The sequence below is a fragment of the Falco biarmicus genome, chromosome Z (assembly GCF_023638135.1).
Source record: "Falco biarmicus isolate bFalBia1 chromosome Z, bFalBia1.pri, whole genome shotgun sequence".
Taxonomy (NCBI): Eukaryota; Metazoa; Chordata; class Aves; order Falconiformes; family Falconidae; genus Falco; species Falco biarmicus.
Window position 1 is genome coordinate 50,164,415 of NC_079311.1, and position 17,936 is coordinate 50,182,350.

General features: G+C 39.2%; 1 protein-coding gene across 4 annotated transcripts in view; it reads right to left on the bottom strand.

The window, feature by feature from the left end:
- The window catches only part of CNTLN (centlein), a 198,085-nt gene that overhangs the window by 161,313 nt on the left and 18,836 nt on the right, over window positions 1–17,936 (bottom strand). For all 4 annotated transcript variants that reach the window (XM_056324792.1, XM_056324794.1, XM_056324791.1 and 1 more), the window contains one exon: window positions 5,150–5,234. In XM_056324792.1, the coding sequence (XP_056180767.1) occupies window positions 5,150–5,234 (85 nt within the window). The remainder of the gene's footprint in view (window positions 1–5,149; window positions 5,235–17,936) is intronic.

The following is a 17,936-nucleotide window of genomic DNA, read 5'->3' on the forward strand; positions in this document are numbered from 1 at the left end:
TTAAGAAAAATAATTTATTAGAGTTAATTAATGCTTGAAGGTAGAATTATGCTTCTTTCAATTGTACCCATTAAAGGGGCTTTAATATAGATTTGCACAGCAAGCTGAAGATTTTCAAATGCAGATAATGAAGCAAGCTAGTACTATTTTAACCCCTCTGGAGTATAATCAGTTGATAAGGTTTTGAAACATTACAAGGTCTAGGACAAAAAGATTAGCTTTAGTTCCTCCAAATCAAAATTGAAACCTAATTAATTAACAATGTTCTAGAAAAGGTTTACTGCTAGTTTTACACATCTTTAATTTCATTTTCTAAGGAAAACAGGTGAAGATACTTTAATTTATCTATTGCATGAATGGCAGAAGACTGAGTTCCCTGTTCCCATACTATCCTCTAACTAATTGTTTAAATTCAAAAATTTGAATGCATTCTCCCCAAAAACTCACCTCCTTTTAAATGGGGAATAAAAAAGGACCAGTAATCTATTTGAGACATACACAAATAAATTAAATATACCAGGTGGGAAAGATTTCCAAAGAAAAGGGAGAATGAAAAAAAGATATCTGCAGCAATCAGCCTTCAGAAGAATAATTAAAATTATAATGAGTTATTCACTTAAAGGTAACAGAAATTCTTTTGCTTGAAACACACTGAGAAATTATGTATATATGGCAAGGATACATAACTACTGAGACAAGAGTTTTGAGCCATGGTACAAAACAAAAATCACAGTAATAAAATCAGTATAGCAGTCTGCCACTAAATAAGATTTTTACCATACAGCATTTAGAATAAATATGTATATGCCAGATGAGGCACAGCTGTGACTCTCAAGACCAAAAGTTATGAATCAATCAATTACAAAGACAAGAATTAAAAACAAGAACAAAGGGGAAAATACAATGGAAAACTCCAATGCAATGTATTTTGTACTGAATTAATGTGCAAAAATATATGAAACAAAAAATGAAGTGCTTTAATATTGTATTTATGTGAACCTTTGAATGGTACACATCTACATGCTCCACATTTTAAATATGAAACAATGTTTGAACACAGTATGCAGTTATGTGATAAATTCACGGCAAGAAAAGTCTTATACATTTATCTAAAAATGAAGATTACACCACTGTCATTTAGGAAAGGTGCACAAGACTGAAGTCACACCAAAGCAGAGAAAAATTCAATACAGATATTCTGTTCCAACAACATTAGAAGAAAGTCTACAAAACTGATTTACACTGATTTTTACAATTAAAACCACATGTCCCAGTCCCACGAATATTTGAGCCCTTTTTCCCCTGTTTCGGTTATGCAGAAGTGATTAAAGACCATATTACTTCTCAGTCATAAGTTTCAAAATTATTTATTTTTGTTTATTTTCACTAATATACATTAAAATGGAAACCCTTCAAACAGTTGATATATCTTATTACAAATAAAGCTAACTTAGCTGCATCTCACCTAGGGTGTGGAAAATATGCTTCCTTTTTAAAGTAATTTTAAAAGGGCTCTTAAGCATGTCAGGACAAAGTCTAAGCAGAATACATGAGAAGAAAAATTATCTCATGTCCTCCTAGGGTTTTGTTGTTGTTTCTGGCGGCAATATCAGCTTACATACATGTTGAATTATAAGATACGTTATTTATTCGCCTTTTTTCCCTTAGCATGGATTCACACTATCAGGTGTTTGGTGGCCACTCAGAAATTCCTAGTAAATAAATAACCCAGTATTATTATTCCCAGTAAATAAATACAACTAATATTGTTGCAACTGGTATCTCTGTATGATGCATGAAAAGGAAGGGCAAAAACAACAGTGAAGACGACTGGATAATCTCACCTTCCCAGATGTAACAGATTGGTAGACTACAATACACAGCCTTGAAGTCTTGCTGTCTATAATTTACAGAAAAAAACGTTCATTATCATTATTGTCAAAACTCACAGTTTCATAGGCAACCTATCTTTTTCTCATTAGATGAACAAAAAAGAATCCAGAAAAACAAAATAAATAAGAATTCTTCTTACTACATTGTTCTCTATGCCAGCTCCAGCCTTTGATTACCAAACCACCAAAACCACTCCAAAAACTCAGAAAATGATCCTACTCTTGTTTCAACCCTGTGCATCCCAGCAAATGGATGAAGTAAGACGGTCAGAATGACATCACCTTTGCACACAGCTTTTATATGCAACACTGGCCATTGACATTATCTGGTGACCTTCACCAGATCCTTCTAGTCAATGATACTCTAAGGGAAGCTATTTGAAAGGGCTGCATTACAATAAGCATTAAAGTTGTAACTATCAACAAAAAAGCAGATTCTGTCCCCAGCAAGGCTCTTGCCCCTGTCTCCCACAGCCGCCCCAGGTGAGCGCAGGCCGGGTGGGCTGGGCGCGTGGGCAGGGAGGTGGGCTGAGACCTGGCTGATGGCAGAGCCCAGAGGGCTGTGACCAGCGGCGCAGCCCAGCTGGGGGCCCGCAGCCAGCGCTGTGCCCCGGGGCTCAGCACCGGGTCCCGTCCTGCTCAGCCCACCCCCCAGCGCCCTGGGTGAAGGGGCAGAGCGTGCCCGCAGCGAGTTTGCTGGTGGTACAGCGCTGGGAGGGCGGCTGATACCCCGGGGGCTGCGCTGCCGTTCGGCGGGGCCCGGCAGGCTGGGCAGTGGGGCAGGGGGGGCGTCATGAAGCTCAGCAAAGGCAGGGGTAGGGTCCTGCGCCGGGGGGGAGCGACCCCACGCACCAGCACAGGCTGGGGCTGACCTGCTGGCAGGCAGCTCTGCGGGGAAGGGCCTGGGAGGCCTGGAGGACACCGAGTGGCCCGTGGGCCAGCAGTGTGCCCTGGTGGGCAAGAAGGCCGCTGCCAGCGTGGGCTGCATCAGGAGGAGCGTGGCCAGCGGGTGGAGGGTGCTGGGCTCCCAAGTTCAAGAGAGACAGGGAGCTACTGGAGAGGGTCCAGTGGAGGGCTACGAAGATGATTAGAGGACCCGATCATTTTCCTTATGAGGAAGGGCTGAGAGCTGGACCTGTTTAGTCTGGAGAAGAGAAGACTGAGAGGATCTCATCGTTGTGCACAAATACCTCAAGGGCAGGTGTCAAGAGGATGGGGACACGCTCTTTTCAGTGGTACCTAGGGGCAAGTGGTACAAGGGACAATGGGCACAAACTGAAACAGGAATTTCCTTCTGAATACGAGGAAGAACATTTTTACTTTGAGGGAGACGGAGCACTGCAACAGGCTGCCCAGAGAGGCTGTGGAGTCTCCATCTGTGGAGACATTCAAAAAGCGCCTGGACATGATTCTGCGCAACCTGCTCTAGGTAAACCTGCTTTAGCCGGGGGTTGGACTAGATCATCTCCACAAGTCCCTTTCAACCCCAACCATTCTGATTGTGAAGCCTATGCAACCTTGTATGCTGGGGCTGATGCATCAGTATATGCCAGGGGATGCCCAGCTGGAAAGCAGCTTTGCAGGAAAGGGCCACGGGTCCCAGCAGACAACAGGCTGACCATGTGCCAACAAAGTACCACTGTATCAAAGATAGCAAATAGTATGCTGGGCTGCATTAGGCAAAGTATTGCCAGCAGATTGAAGGAGGTGATTCTTCCTCTCTACTCAGCACTAATGAGGCCACATCTGGAATCCTGTGTCCAGTTCTGGGCTCCATAGTACAAGACAGAGATGGAGCTACTGGAAAGAGTCCAGCAAAGTATCAAAAAGATGATTTAGATACTGGAGCATCTCTCCTATAAGGAAAGGCTGAAAGAGCTGGGAGTCTTCAGCCTGGAGAAGAGAAGGCTCTGGGGACATCTCATCGATGCATATAAATACCTGAAGGGAGGATGCAAACAGAGCTAGGTTCCTTCCAGTGGTGCCCACCAACAGGACCAGAGGCAATGGACACATACTGAAACACAGGAGGTTCTCTCTGAACATCAAGAAACAGTTTTTCACTGTGAATGTGACCAAGCACTGTCACAGGTTGCCTGCAGAGGTTGTTAAGTCTCCATCCCTGGAGATAATCAAAAGCCATCTGGACATGGTCCTGGCCAACTGGCTCTAGGTGACCCTGCCTGAGCAAGGGTGGTAGACCAGATGACCTCCAACCTCAACCATTCTGTGAAGTCAGCCTTTTAGCTCCAGCAACTGCAGGATTCAGACATCTGAAAGCACACACTCAACCTTTGTCCATGTTTTTGCTATAAGCTTTATTATCTGCAAAGTAATTCCAATTCTTTTTCTCCCCTTCCATATCACACTTGGTCTAATTATGACATTTTTTCTTATTAACATCCTTAATAATATGGAAAAGCATATTCTGTTGTCCTCATACTCTTAAAAAGATGGTAATTTGAGGTTGACAGAGAAAAAGGTGAAATGTTTATTTTCTCTTGTGTTTCTTTAGTATTTGTTAGTGTCAGAATTCACAAGTATCGTATTTCTAATACTATGAAGGGCTCAAAAGCTTTGATTACTTTTCAAATAATTATTTTGATTTAGAAAATGCACTCATATTTTCCCATTTTTATCAATGGCTTCATTCAATACATAGTTTCCATTTAATTTTTACTAATACACAGCTCTCAAAATTGAGTGAACAGTTCAATAGAGAATACACATGACCTAAGACTTCCATATGACATTTTGGATTTGTCAGTATTGTTTTATAGTTTATGTTAACAGTTATCTTAATAAATACTGTTATAGGTTAGTAACACTAAAGTAAAAACCTGTACTGCCTTTACAATACTACATTTTTAGTCCTCATTACTCTAGAACTGTTTTATTTTCATACTTTTAAGGATGGCAAAACTTTCCAAACCATGGGCACATTACAAACCTAAACATAGAACTCTTCTAAATCCAAATCCAAGTTTAGGTTAGTCCATCAGGCAAAGTAAGACAATGAGTTGATAAAAACTCTTCTGAAGAAGTTTCATATAAAATGACAGGAACTTTTTAGGTGAAGTGTCAACTTTTTCAACAACTCAGAAGAGTTTAATACTTTATTGGAAGGTTATAATCTCTGAATCACCTGCAACTTTCACCTTAAGGCACAACAGCAAACTATTTTCACATCTTAAGGAATAAAAATGTGATGTCACTGATAGGTTTTCTTAACTGCTCTATTGAAACATAATACGAACCTGTTCTAGGGTTTCTATTTTGCTGTCTTTGGCTTGCAAAATCTCTAAAACCCTTCTGTCCTTGACTTCAGCTTTCTGCTTTTCTCTGGAAACAAACAAAAAAATAGACACTTTATTAGTCATAATTTGCTGTTAATCATTTGAATTTTTCATGTCCTGATAATGAATGTCATTTAAAAGCATAGAAAATTAAATTATCTGAAACTGACAGGCCATGCAGAATTAATCAGAGACCATATGGCAAGTGACAGCAAATTACATCTGTAAACAGCTAACACAACTTCGTTCAAAAAGAAGCAGAAGTAAGAGGTCTTAAAATACATTTTTAAGCAGCTGAGATTATCTGTCTCAAATGCAGAAACTACTTGTCCATAGACTGAGCAAAATGCTTTTTTCCTTTCTTGGCAATATAGAACGACTAAGCTGCTTGGGCTTGTGAAGTCCTTCTCTCACCTACATGGCATTTCTATGTCTGAAACAACACTTTTGAACATCATGGATAAGTATTTTACTGTCTTTCACAAGGGCAAAACCTGTAACTTTTACTGGGGGGGGAAAAAAAAAAAAAGACATCTCAGAAGCTTGGATAAGAGGGACGAGCTGAGCCTATGTGTCCATAACTGCAGGGCTATAACCATCTCCACAACACTTCACAGAAAGCCAGCTAATGAGTCATTAATGCTTCGTTTAATAAACCACTTCTCCTTGCTATCCTGTTTCTTGACTGTGTTAAAATGTTGATGCTCTTACTGGCTTCTGTTCCTAAGCAGAAAGAAAACAAATGCTGTGCTAGTAAGGATACACAGAGACTCCTTGGCACAAGACAACATTCCTATCAGTACCTGTGACAAAAGGTCTGAGAAACATATATTCCCTAAAAATGGCCAAATACTTCAGCCATCCCCAGCACCACTGGTGACAGAGAAGTAGAAACTCATTCAAATTACCCCTGCTCTCACAACACAATTAAAAACTTTCATCATGGCTAGATACAAGCCACCCTTGGAAGCCAGAGAGTCCTACTTGTGCAACTTCTGCTCTAGCAAAATGGGAACATTTCAGAGGTGGAAGGCAGAATGTTACCCATGAGTCTGTAAATCTGACCAAAAGCAGATGACAATATCCAGCTGTGCACAAAAGGCTTCATCTGCTGCAGTATTTTGGAACAGTGACCAATAAGGACAGTAGATATATGGGCAATTATATTTCTCCACTATTATGTATTACTGCATATTCTACTGTTACCAATGATTTTAAAGGCTAAACCACACTGTCTCCACAGGCCATTCAATAAAATGGTTTTTAAAATAAAGTTCTACGACTACTAAAGTATCCAGTCTGACTGTGAGTAAATAAAGAATTAAGTAAAAATTGTATGGAATTTAAGCAAGGTTTCTGGAAATCAAGGTCTCAAGGCATCATAACTGTAAGTAGCATGCTCCTACTGCAAATGCAGCAGCACTGGTGCGTTATAGCACTGGAAGAAAGGTTAAAAAAAAAAAACCTGGCTGAAAATGCATTTATTTAAATTAGTTAGCTAGGAGAAACAAAAATATATGGGATCTTAAGCAGTTGTATGGCATTAGAAAAATCTGCTTCCATGAAAAAGTAATTCAGGAGCTGTAATGATCACAGAAGAGTGAAACCATAAATTGCAGAGGAATAATAGAGGACTGTAAGAAAAAAATATTTGTAAAAAGGCTATGATGATTGTTAAAAACATAAGGTATGAAATGTTAAAGAGATGAAAAAAAAAAAAAAGAAGGGGGAATTGTAGAGGAATGAAGCTGGGTTACTTAGCATTGAAAACATACAGCTGTGGGCTGGCTTCAGGGGCGGTGGGTTGGCCAATGTAGATAAGGTGCAGCTGTGGCTGGTTCTGGGAAGACGCTGGGCAGCCAATGAAGAGGGAGCAGCCGAGGAAGAAAGAGAGGGAAGAAGCAGAGAGGAGAGGGAGAGTGCACCCTGGGTGAGGAGGGACTAGGAGAAGGCAGCAGAGGGACTGGCATGAAGAGTGTGCTGGTATGAGATGGTAAAAGACTTTGTTGCAGCTTGATAGTCTGGAGAATGCTGTGACAATGAATGTTCAACAAGCATTCCAAAAGACATTTCATGTATGAAAGGTATTTAACATTTTAACTAAGACAGAAATTTAACAGAAAATGCACATCAGACCCTGACCTCATATGATCACCCGCATCAGAAGCATCAAGGAATTGTCATGATAGGTTACTAGGAAGACATGAGCAGTGAAATACACAGTACAGCCAGTTTTTCATAGTTGCTCTTTGAACATCTACTAAAAGTGAACTAAATAGACTGCAATTACAGAAATCCATGCAAAGATATGAAGTTATCTGATGTATTCCAAAGGTTACACCGTGATGTCCTTTGAAAAAAAATGTAAGGATAAAAAATTGAGTACAAGAGCGAAAACAACAAACAGGTTTCATAACACATGACAGTTAATTAAACTGACTCACCCTGCTTATAATGCATAACTAGTTCACAGAAATCACATTCTCAGTCAGGTTTTTTAAAAAATGGTAAAAGACTTTCTGATAAGCTTATGAAATGTACTGAAAGATATTAAAGAACTTTAAAAGTTAGGAGGTAGTAAGGAGAAATGCGTGTAAACAGATTATTGTGTAATATTTATCACTAAAGTTTGTGCATGTTCCTGAAACAGGTATACGGTTCATGATAGGTACTGTACATTATTCCACAACTTAAAGGAACCAAAAGCTGCTCTGGTATAAAAATATCAAGGCTTCTTCATACTTAATTACTTTGCTGTGGGGTCCTTAAAGGCTATCACCAATTACCCTTTTTCAAAGATAATAGCTGAAGTACACAAACCTCAAATAGTTTGGGAAGAATGTATCTCCCATAAGCACATTACACCGTAATTTATCTGAAAGTGAGGGACCTGTATTAATCTGTGTTTACACTGTAAGTATTATAGCACTCCAAGTTTCCTCAGGTCTTAATTACAGCTAGACAACTTACAAACTTAAGATTACACATGTGCATAACTGCTTGATCCAAAATTTTAAGAGCTTCAGAAGACGAAAAGCAAAGCAGATCTTTACTACTAAATACTACAAAACAGTAATGTGCAGACACAGAAAGAATCATACAATAAAACAAACACACACAAAAGCCCCATGAACCACTAAATAGCATTGCCTCTGGCCCTCAAAAGTATTCTGAACTGCTGGCCGACATGTACTATCAGTTCTTTGTTCCCACAGTGATGTACTTACCTCTCCACTTTAATTCAGCTGTTTTTATTGTATATTTCCACTTAAAATAAGCCATTGTTCTAACCACTAATTCTTTATCTGCCATTCACAATACACCATTGTCTTCCCAGTTCCTCTAACCGCTATCTCCTCTCACAAAGTCAGCCTTTTCTAAAACAAGGCCAAATTAAACACAAATACTGGAAAATTAACTAGCCTCTTAACTCATCTATGCAATCACAACTTAGAAATTTATTAAACTTGTTTTCTAATGCATTAATTGATCTGAAAACCTGATGGGTAAGGTAGATTTCCCAGAGCAAGCCTCAAAAGAACTCTATAGTTGTGGGGTTTGGTGGTTCTGGGGGTTTTTGTTTTTTCATTATTGGTAGTATTGTAAAGAAAGAATGGGAAGAAAGTGAATAAAGCAGCTAAGAACCACACATAAGAACAAACTGCTCTAGAGAACTAAGTAGTATGCACAGCTAATTCTGGTGTTACTGGTAGTCAAAAATTTATGAAGCCCCGTGACTTTACGCCAAGTCTGTATAAAAGGGGTTTCAAGAATAAAGCCTGGGATTTGAAGAGAAAAAATGGACTTTGCTGAATCAAAAAAATGTGCCTGTTTTACAGGCACACACTAGCCAATGGTTCAAAATGCATTTCTAGCTAAACACAGTATTTTCCCTGTTTATCCAATGCTCAGTCAAACAGTCCCTTGAACAAAGCTGCTAAAGGGCCAAGTTTATAAAACCAGATCTATCGCCACTGCAATGAGGGGGAAAACTTAAAAGTAAATTCAAGGGGTCTTGGCTTTCTGAGGTTTTCTTTCAGACTCTCTAGATAGCACAGGCTGTAGTAATGTCCCCAAAAATAGTTTGACCAGTTACCACCTATAGCTAAAAAAACCAATCCTAATTATCAAAAATTAAGCACACAATGGATTGTTGTCAGAAGCCTAAAGCATAAATTGAAACCTCATATGGAACTTTTATCAGCAGCTTCTACTGGTGGCATAGGACAGCTTCCAATGCTTGTTACAGGACAGTTCCCCACAGACACTCATGGTAGTACGACTGGAACTTACACGTCATATTTGGATCTGCTGTTGAACCTTGAAATGAGACTTGATAAGACTTGCAGAGATCACCTCCTCTTTTTTAGAAGGCTAACAAATATTAAGAAAAAATCTTTGACCAATTTTATTAACTGAGCTGATACATATTTACAATATTTTTTAAAAAGTCCACTGGAATATGGGGGGTGAGGGGGTGGGGGGGTGGAATTCAAGCACTGTCAAGAAGCTGATGATGATCAATGACCGAGACAAACTCCTGTTTAGCTAATTAGAAACACTGATGAGCAATAATGATGTGAGCTAAGAATATCTGCAGACTTCTTTAGGATGAAAAATGGAGTGAAGAGAGGCTGTCAATTTGTACAAGTTTTAAGCTCCAATCAGTTTTCCCCTGAGTACTACCTATTTTAAATGTTTAACACAGATGTATTTAGCTGCAAAGATTATTGAGATTCAGCTTCCCAAAAAAATGAAGAAACTGACAGAATATTCTTAAGCTTAACATTTTTCCTGTGTTATGATCTTTTTTCCTGTGTCATGATTTTCTTTCCTGTGTCATGCTATGCTCTACAAAACAGGACTTGATAATATTTCTGAGGTTTGGCACATTTTTAATGGCTTGTCAAAAATGAAACATTAGACTATGAGGAAACGCTTAACTATGGATGAGGTACAAAACCAGAATATGCACTAGAAAAACCTTAAGGCTGTAAAAAAATAAAAGCTTGCTGAAGTTTACAAAACACCATGTTTCCTAAAATCTTCAGCAAAAACCATCCGGGAAAAGAGGCATCTTGTATCCTACCACAGGTCTCAATCAGTCAAGCAATTAACCATTTGTCAAGAAAAAGTAATTAAGAGTTGTATATGTCATTTTTACATCAACTAAATGAAAATAATTTTAACTAATAAATTTAATTTACTGTTTACATGTTTCATGGAATATGTCATTCCAGTTTTACAAACAGCAGGATTCAAAAAAACAAACAAAAAAATGGAGCTACAAATTTGGCCTTAGCTAATAAAGTTAAGGTTATGGTGCAAATTTTGAGCTGTACGGTAAAAGAACAAAGGCTATATTTTAACAGTAAACCTATATTACTAAAAATGAAATGCTTCTAGGAATAGTTACTTTTGAAAGGTATTCCTTTGAAAAAAAAGGCTGCAGAACAAGAAAGGCTACAAAATACCAGCTTGTGTGACACAGCATTTATTTTGATAATTATCTCTCCCAGTCTTCCAACCTCCAACTATTTTACAGACTTACACAAGTGCATACATTCTGTTGGTATTAAATAGATAATTAATCGCCCTTGTGCAATGTGAAATTGTAGAGCACAGACTGTCAACGTTACTGTAAATATGGCACCAATATTGTAATTTACTGTGTATAGCCAGATTCCTGTGGCTGCAGTCAGTGGTTAGCAGAAACAGAGCCTGTGCCTTAATCTTCGACTAGAAACCTTACTGTGTTTCCATGTACCTATTAAGAAGATAAAAAAATATAGCAAAATAAACTATGAAATGGAAACTATTTTCACTTCAGAGTCTATAAGTTCCTTATACTTCACAATGAATTGTAATTGACACACTTTTTTTTTTTCTTTTAATACATACATACAGTACTTTTACAAGATTTAGACAGCATGGAGTAAAAAAGGAATTTAAATCCATACCACACATTCTTCACTTTTCTAAGGCACGTTTTCTTTATATAGAAAAAATGCACATGACTATTTTCGTTTCTTTACACAAGAATTCAAGACCTAATTAAAGAAAAACTGTAAAATGAAGTTATTTCCTTGGTAAATTATTTATAGAAACAGTTCTATGTTACATTATATGTATCAAAATGGAAAAGCATCATCACAGAAAAGTAATTTTTCTTGCATCTCTGACTTGATTGATTTAATTCATTAAATGATTTATTAAGGCCTCTTATTTTAAGCAATGTACGTAAAACACTAAACATATTTTTACACTACAGTAGTAAAGAAAATAGTGACATTTTTTCATAATAATTTTGCAAACATTTTTCATCCAAAATACACAAGTCTCTTAACAGTGTTCAAAATATCAGCACTTCAGAACAGACTGCTTTAACATCTGCACATCACCAGGGTTTCCCCCAAGGATTTTTAAATGATGCCTGCCTGTGCTGAATAAAGTGCTAACTTGCACCTTGCATTTCAAACTGTGTCCTGAGCAGCCATCCAGTTGGTACAACACCAGCTGAATTCCCAGAGGCCACTGTTCAATCAGGCTTGACTGCAATTATCATGTCAATATTTTGTGCTCCGATATGCAGATATGCACACATGCAACCTGCATAATACCTTCTTCTCCATGGAATGTTGACTTATGTTCAATGTTCTGAGAATTTTTAATGAAACAGGATATTAAACTTTCATCAACTGTAGAAAAACCACAATTATTTGACCTTAGATAGAAAGGTTGTACTCTTATGCTCTATTATTCTGTCCACTTTATTGAGTGGTAATAACTAGGGAGTCCACTTTATTTTAAAGTCAGAGTGACAAAATGGTAATGGCCTTTAAAAATGTCTTGGATCTTGTTTACTTCCTTGCTCCTGTCATTCTGTTTCCTGTTAATTTGCACAACAGTAAAATGGTAAGTGGTTTAAGAAAGCTTCTGAAAGCTATTTATCATCCCTTCAAAACATGCAAGATACAGCTTTTTTAATTAAATCTCAATTAACATCAGCAATCTATATTGCTCATTCATACAGCACATTCACTTATCCTTTTACACAAAAACTACTTGTCATTTTTAGTACATCTGTGTATCATCAGTCAGCACGGAATCTATGTCAACCTCTTTAATGTTTCTTCCACAATTTGCTATTCACAGGATGCAGCAAACCACAGCCTAGGTTCCTGTGATTACCCTTCCAAAAATTCTTTGGTTATTTCTGACTGCCTGCTTTTCAGCCATGTTTTTATCCATTTGTACAGCTTTAGACACAGGTAACTCCCCAGGAAGAACAACAAAACTCTTTAATCACTGGCTCTAACATTAAGGTTGCCTCTGTTTCTAAGAGTGGCCAGCAATGACAAATCCATTCTTGCTCTTTGTTAAGACTTCCAGGACACATCACATTTAGCATTTAGGTGTAGAAAAACATTTATGTAAGGCAAGCTTGCCAAATGTGACTATCTGCAAGTCAAATATAGTCCCCATTTAAATTTACCATGTCTCGTACCACTGCCAGTTTGATCCTTAATGAATCCTACCACATGTCCCTTCCAGAAGAAATGAAAGGAGTCAGCTAGAAGCCCTACAGAAAAACCAGAGTCAGTTGACCTCTCAAGATTTCATGTCTTATAAGAGAAAAATCTTCAAGTTTACAAAAATATTTCAAAATCTTTGATACTCTCATCTGAATCCCAAATTTATTTGAGTTTACACATGCACTTACCTGTAAAAGGTACTTTCTAGCACTTTTTTTTTCCCAACTCATCATCATAAAAAAAAGAATGTTTCAAAAGGCAGTGAACTAGAAATAGCATGCTCTTTACATAATACTGAGATCAATAGTATTTAAAGTAGCTGGAAAGTATACTAACATGAGTAGTACTTTTACAATGGCTTGTTTGAAAATACCTGGAGGCTTTTACATATCCCAAAGGCATTTCTCATTTGCACAGTAAAGATAATTTTTTGTTTATATCTGAATATTAAAATGGGAATATAGTTACAGTTATCCAGCAAGAACTGCAAAGACTGCTGAAAAGTAAAATATCATCCGTGTATTACAGGAATCAACAGCACAGCCATAAAAAGGTACCAGCTACATTTTCACAATTTTAGGGCAGGCAAACTTCTATTTTGGGACCATGAAAGCACTTCAAAATAGCAGACAAATAATGGAAATCTACTATTAATTCCCCCTTATGTCCCCCAAATTATGCCTTTTACATTTTCCTGGTTTATTTGAAAAAAGACCATAGAATCATAGAATCATTTAGGTAGGAAAAGACCTTTAAGATCATCAAGTCCAACTGTAAACGTAACACTGCCAAGTTCACCACTAAATCATGTCCCTATGTGCCATGTCTACATACCTCTTAAATGCTTTCAGGGATGGTCACTCAACCACCTCCCTGGGCAGCCTGTTCCAATGCTTGACCACCCTTTCAGTGAAGAAATTTTACCTAACATTCAATCTAAACCTCCCCTGGCACAACTAAAGGCTGTTTCCTCTGTCCCATCACCTGTTAACCGGTAGAACAGACCTACCCCCACCTGCTGCAACCTCCTTTCAGGTAGTTGTAGAGTGATAAGGTCCCCCTTGAGCTGCCTCCTCCCAAGGCTAAACAACTCCAGTTCCCTCATAGGACTTGTGCTCCAGACCCTTCCCCAGCTCTGTTGCCCTTCTCTGGCCACGCTGCAGCACCTCAGCGTCCCTCTTGCAGTGAGGGGCCCAAACCTGAACACAGCGTTCGAGGTGCGGCCTCACCAGTGCCCAGGACAGGGGGACCATCGCTGCCCTGGTCCTGCTGGCCACACTGTATCTGATACCAGCCAAGATGCCTTCTTGGTCACCTGGGCACACTGCCAGGTCTTTTTCCACCAGGCAGCTTTCCTGCTGCTCTGCCCCAGGCCTCTTGCATGGGTTGTTGTGACCCAAGGGCAGGACCCGGCACTGAGCCCTGTTGAACCTCACAGGAATGGCCTCGGCCCATCGCTCCAGCCTGCCCAGGTCCCTCTGCACAGCCTGCCTGCCCTAAGGACAGCAACACTCCCCCCAGCCTGGTGTCACCTGCAAACTTACTGAGGGTGCACTCAGTCCCCTTGTCCAGATCGTCAATAAAGACATTAAACAGGACTGGCCCCAGGACTGAGCCCTGAGGAACACCACTTGTGACTGGTTGCCAGCTGGATGTAACTCTGTCTACTACCACTCTCTGGGCTCAGCCATCCACCCAGCTTTCAACCCAGCATAGAATACACCCATGCAAGCCGTGAGCAGTCAGTTTCTCCAGGAAAATGCTGTGGGAGACTGTGTCGCAGGCTTTACCAAGGTCCAGGTAGGCAACACCCACAGCCTTTCCCTCATCCACTAGGCGGGTCATCTTGTTGTGGAAAGAGATCAGGTTCGTCAGGCAAGACCTGCCTTTTATAAACACCTGCTGGCTGGGCCTGATACCCCCGTTGTCCTCCATGTGCCACATGACAGCACTCAGGATGACCTGCTCCATAACCTTCCCCTGCACTGAGGTCACACTGACAGCCCTATAGATTCCCAGATCCTCCTTCCTGCCCTTCTTGTAAATGGATGTCACACTGGCTGACCCTAGTCTTCTGGGACCTCCCTAGTTAGCCAGGACTGTTGGTAAATGATGGACCTCTGCCATCTCCCTCACTAGCCCCCGGTGGATCCCACCTGGCATCATAGATTGTGCATGCCTAAGTGGAGCAGCAGGTCTCTAACCATTTCCTCCTGGACTCTGAGAGGACTGCATTCTGCTCCTCCTTATCCCTGTCTTCTGGCTCAGAGGGCTGAGTACCCAGAGGGAAGTTGGTCTTAGTATCACAGGCCAAGGCAAAAAAAGCATTAAGTACCTCAGCCTTTTCCTCGTCCTTCGTAGCACTGTTCAACCCCTGCATCCAACATACTTGTAAAAAAATTTTTTATTATCTTTTACAGCTGTGGCCAGCCTGAGTTCTAGCTGGGCTTTCAGATCTCTAATCTTTGCCCTGTATAACCTCACAACATCCTTATAGTCCTCCAGAGTTGCCTGCCCCTTCTTCCAAAGGAGTTAAGCTCTCCTTTTTTTCTCTGAGTTCCAGCCAAAGCTCGCTATTCAGTAAAGCCAGTCTTCCTCCCCACTAGCATCTTTTGGCACATGGGGACAGCTTGCTCCTGGCACCTTTTAAGCCTTCCTTCTTGAAGAATTTCCAGCCTTCCTGGACCCCTTGGCCCTTCAGAACTATCTGTCAAACAGGCTCTTAATCAGGCCAGAGTCTATTATAAGGAATTGTCTAATGCTACAAACTTAAATTAATGCTACAAATACAAACTACCTGACTAGTATGGCTAGTCCTGCCACTCAACTTCTCCTAACATCTATTTTCTTTGCAGTTCATCACACATCTGGGGTGTACAAGGTTGTAAGTGAACACTTTGTCTTTTCACACCTGCATCTTTTTATTCCCACCACCAATCTCCTGAAGAAAGTCTGGCTGTTGCTTTCATCAATATAAAGACTGAAATCCACTGGACAATATCGTTTGGTTCATTATATATGTGATCTAGACTACACAGGACTATGCTTTCTTAGATTCTGTCTGCTTCCATTAGGTAGCTGGCTTCTGATCTCAGGTAGTTTATAACAGAGACTTAGTGGGCACTGAAAGTTTCTCAGTTATGAAATATTTGATGGAAAGAACAAACTGAAAAATTGAGCTATGCAAACATTGGTAGTACCCATGTCACAAGCAGAAACAACAAAAGTATAAAATCCATTTCATTCTGTTTGAATCTTTCTCAGAATCTCCTGGTAAGCCAGGGCAAGATGGAAAACATTATCAACTTGGATACAGTTAGGTCAGTGTTGCTCCTAATATAGATGAGAAGGGAAAAATGTCTCTCAAGAAAACTCAAGCTCTTTTATTATCAGATTCAATGTAAATTTTCAATTTCCAGCTCTTGTCTCATACAATTGTGTAAAATATAGAAAACCAGGCTGTAAGCAGCACAGACCCCCTGAGTGATATGCTTCAGAATAATTTTGCTTATAACTGTTGGAACTGAGGTAAACTGACAACGTATCAATATAAATAAAAGAAAAAAAAATACTGCTATAAGGTAGGGGCTAAGACAGAAACTTTTGAAAGGATGAGAAGTCCAGTCATGAAACAGAAGCTACTTAGGAAAAGACTACACAAAGTTATAGCTGGAAAAGCGAGGAAAGAATATATGGGGCTGTAATTTGGTTGTGCAGAAAATTCACAAGTAAAGTTGGGCTAGAATTTCTTTCCGAAGTAGCAATTAGACTCTTCTCAAGCAAAAGAGCTGAAGCTACATCAATTAAAGAGAAAAATGCACACTATTGCTTCATCTGTCAAATCAAAGCAACCCCAAAGTTCAAAGTTGTGACTAACAAAATTCCTATGTACTCAATGGGGTTTATCCAAACCTACTTCAGGATTCTCTGGGGTAGTAACACCTAAAATGATGATGTGGAAGAATTTCTTCTTTCTTAATTCCATAACTCTGAGAAGCATGGGAAAGGTATGATATAGACATACAGCCTTGAGTGCATGAAAGGTGGTATAAAGCATCAGTGTTCTTCTGAAAGAGGAGAGAACAGAATTAGACAAGCACCTTAATGGAAGTATGTTGTCACACTTTCACTTAAGAGTACCAATCACCAGCCTCTACACAAAGTGCAAAGCACATACACAGATCAGACCTTACATCTCAACAGAGATCTAACAGAGATCTCAACAGAGATCTAACATCTCTATGCTTCAATTTATCCTAATATCCTGATTATTTTATACGCAACATGAATAGAAATGCTAATAAGCCTGAACATCTCTGTTTCTACCTTATTAAGCTTAATGTGGAAGAGCTAAAATTTTCCATATCGCTCAACTATCTAGAAAACGTTGTTAAGACAAAATTTTTTTTTTTCAAAATACTCGTGCTTATATGCATGTAAATACATGTTTACATACATTAGATACTGTGTTTATATACTTCAAGCAGTTCTTGCATTTTTTGATGTTTGAAGAAGGAAGATCAACACTACCATCACTGTCCTCACGAAAATTTGACCAAATTTTATCACTAAACAAATCTGTAAGAATCTGTATTTCTACATAAATGAGGGACACTGTAAATATTTTTCATACATTTAAATGGCTTCCCAAATCAAAACATGCAAGCAGTGTGAAATTATTACACTGTCCTAACAGCTGAGCTGCTATTCTCTGCCCGTAAGTGTACCAGTACAAAGCCAGAAGTTTTTTGACACGATCGCAGGTGACCACATGTGAACTCTCAGGTAACAGCTGTCTCACAAGCTGCACGTGCTTATACCATCAGTTTCTTCCTCTGGATATGAATGCTTTAGAATATTGGCTCTAGTTATATGATCACACCATTATTTTTGGACAAAACTTTCATTGGTTTATGTAATGCAGAAGATGAGACTGCACTATAATGAATGGACTTTCAGCTAAAGAACTTAATGTTGTATTTTCAGAAGTGGAAGAACATTTACTGATCAAGTCCAGAAGAGGAAGATGAAAGGTATGTTTTGTATGTTCACAAGAACAAAGCACCGAACAGGAACCCAAAGGAGGCAGGACCCCTCTTGGATCTATGACAAGCTTCCAAAGTAACACTGGCAAGTCATTTAAATAAGTTAAAATACTTTTTTTTTTAAAAAAAAAAAAAAAAAAGTCCTCCTTTCCATTTTAAAAGAGGGAA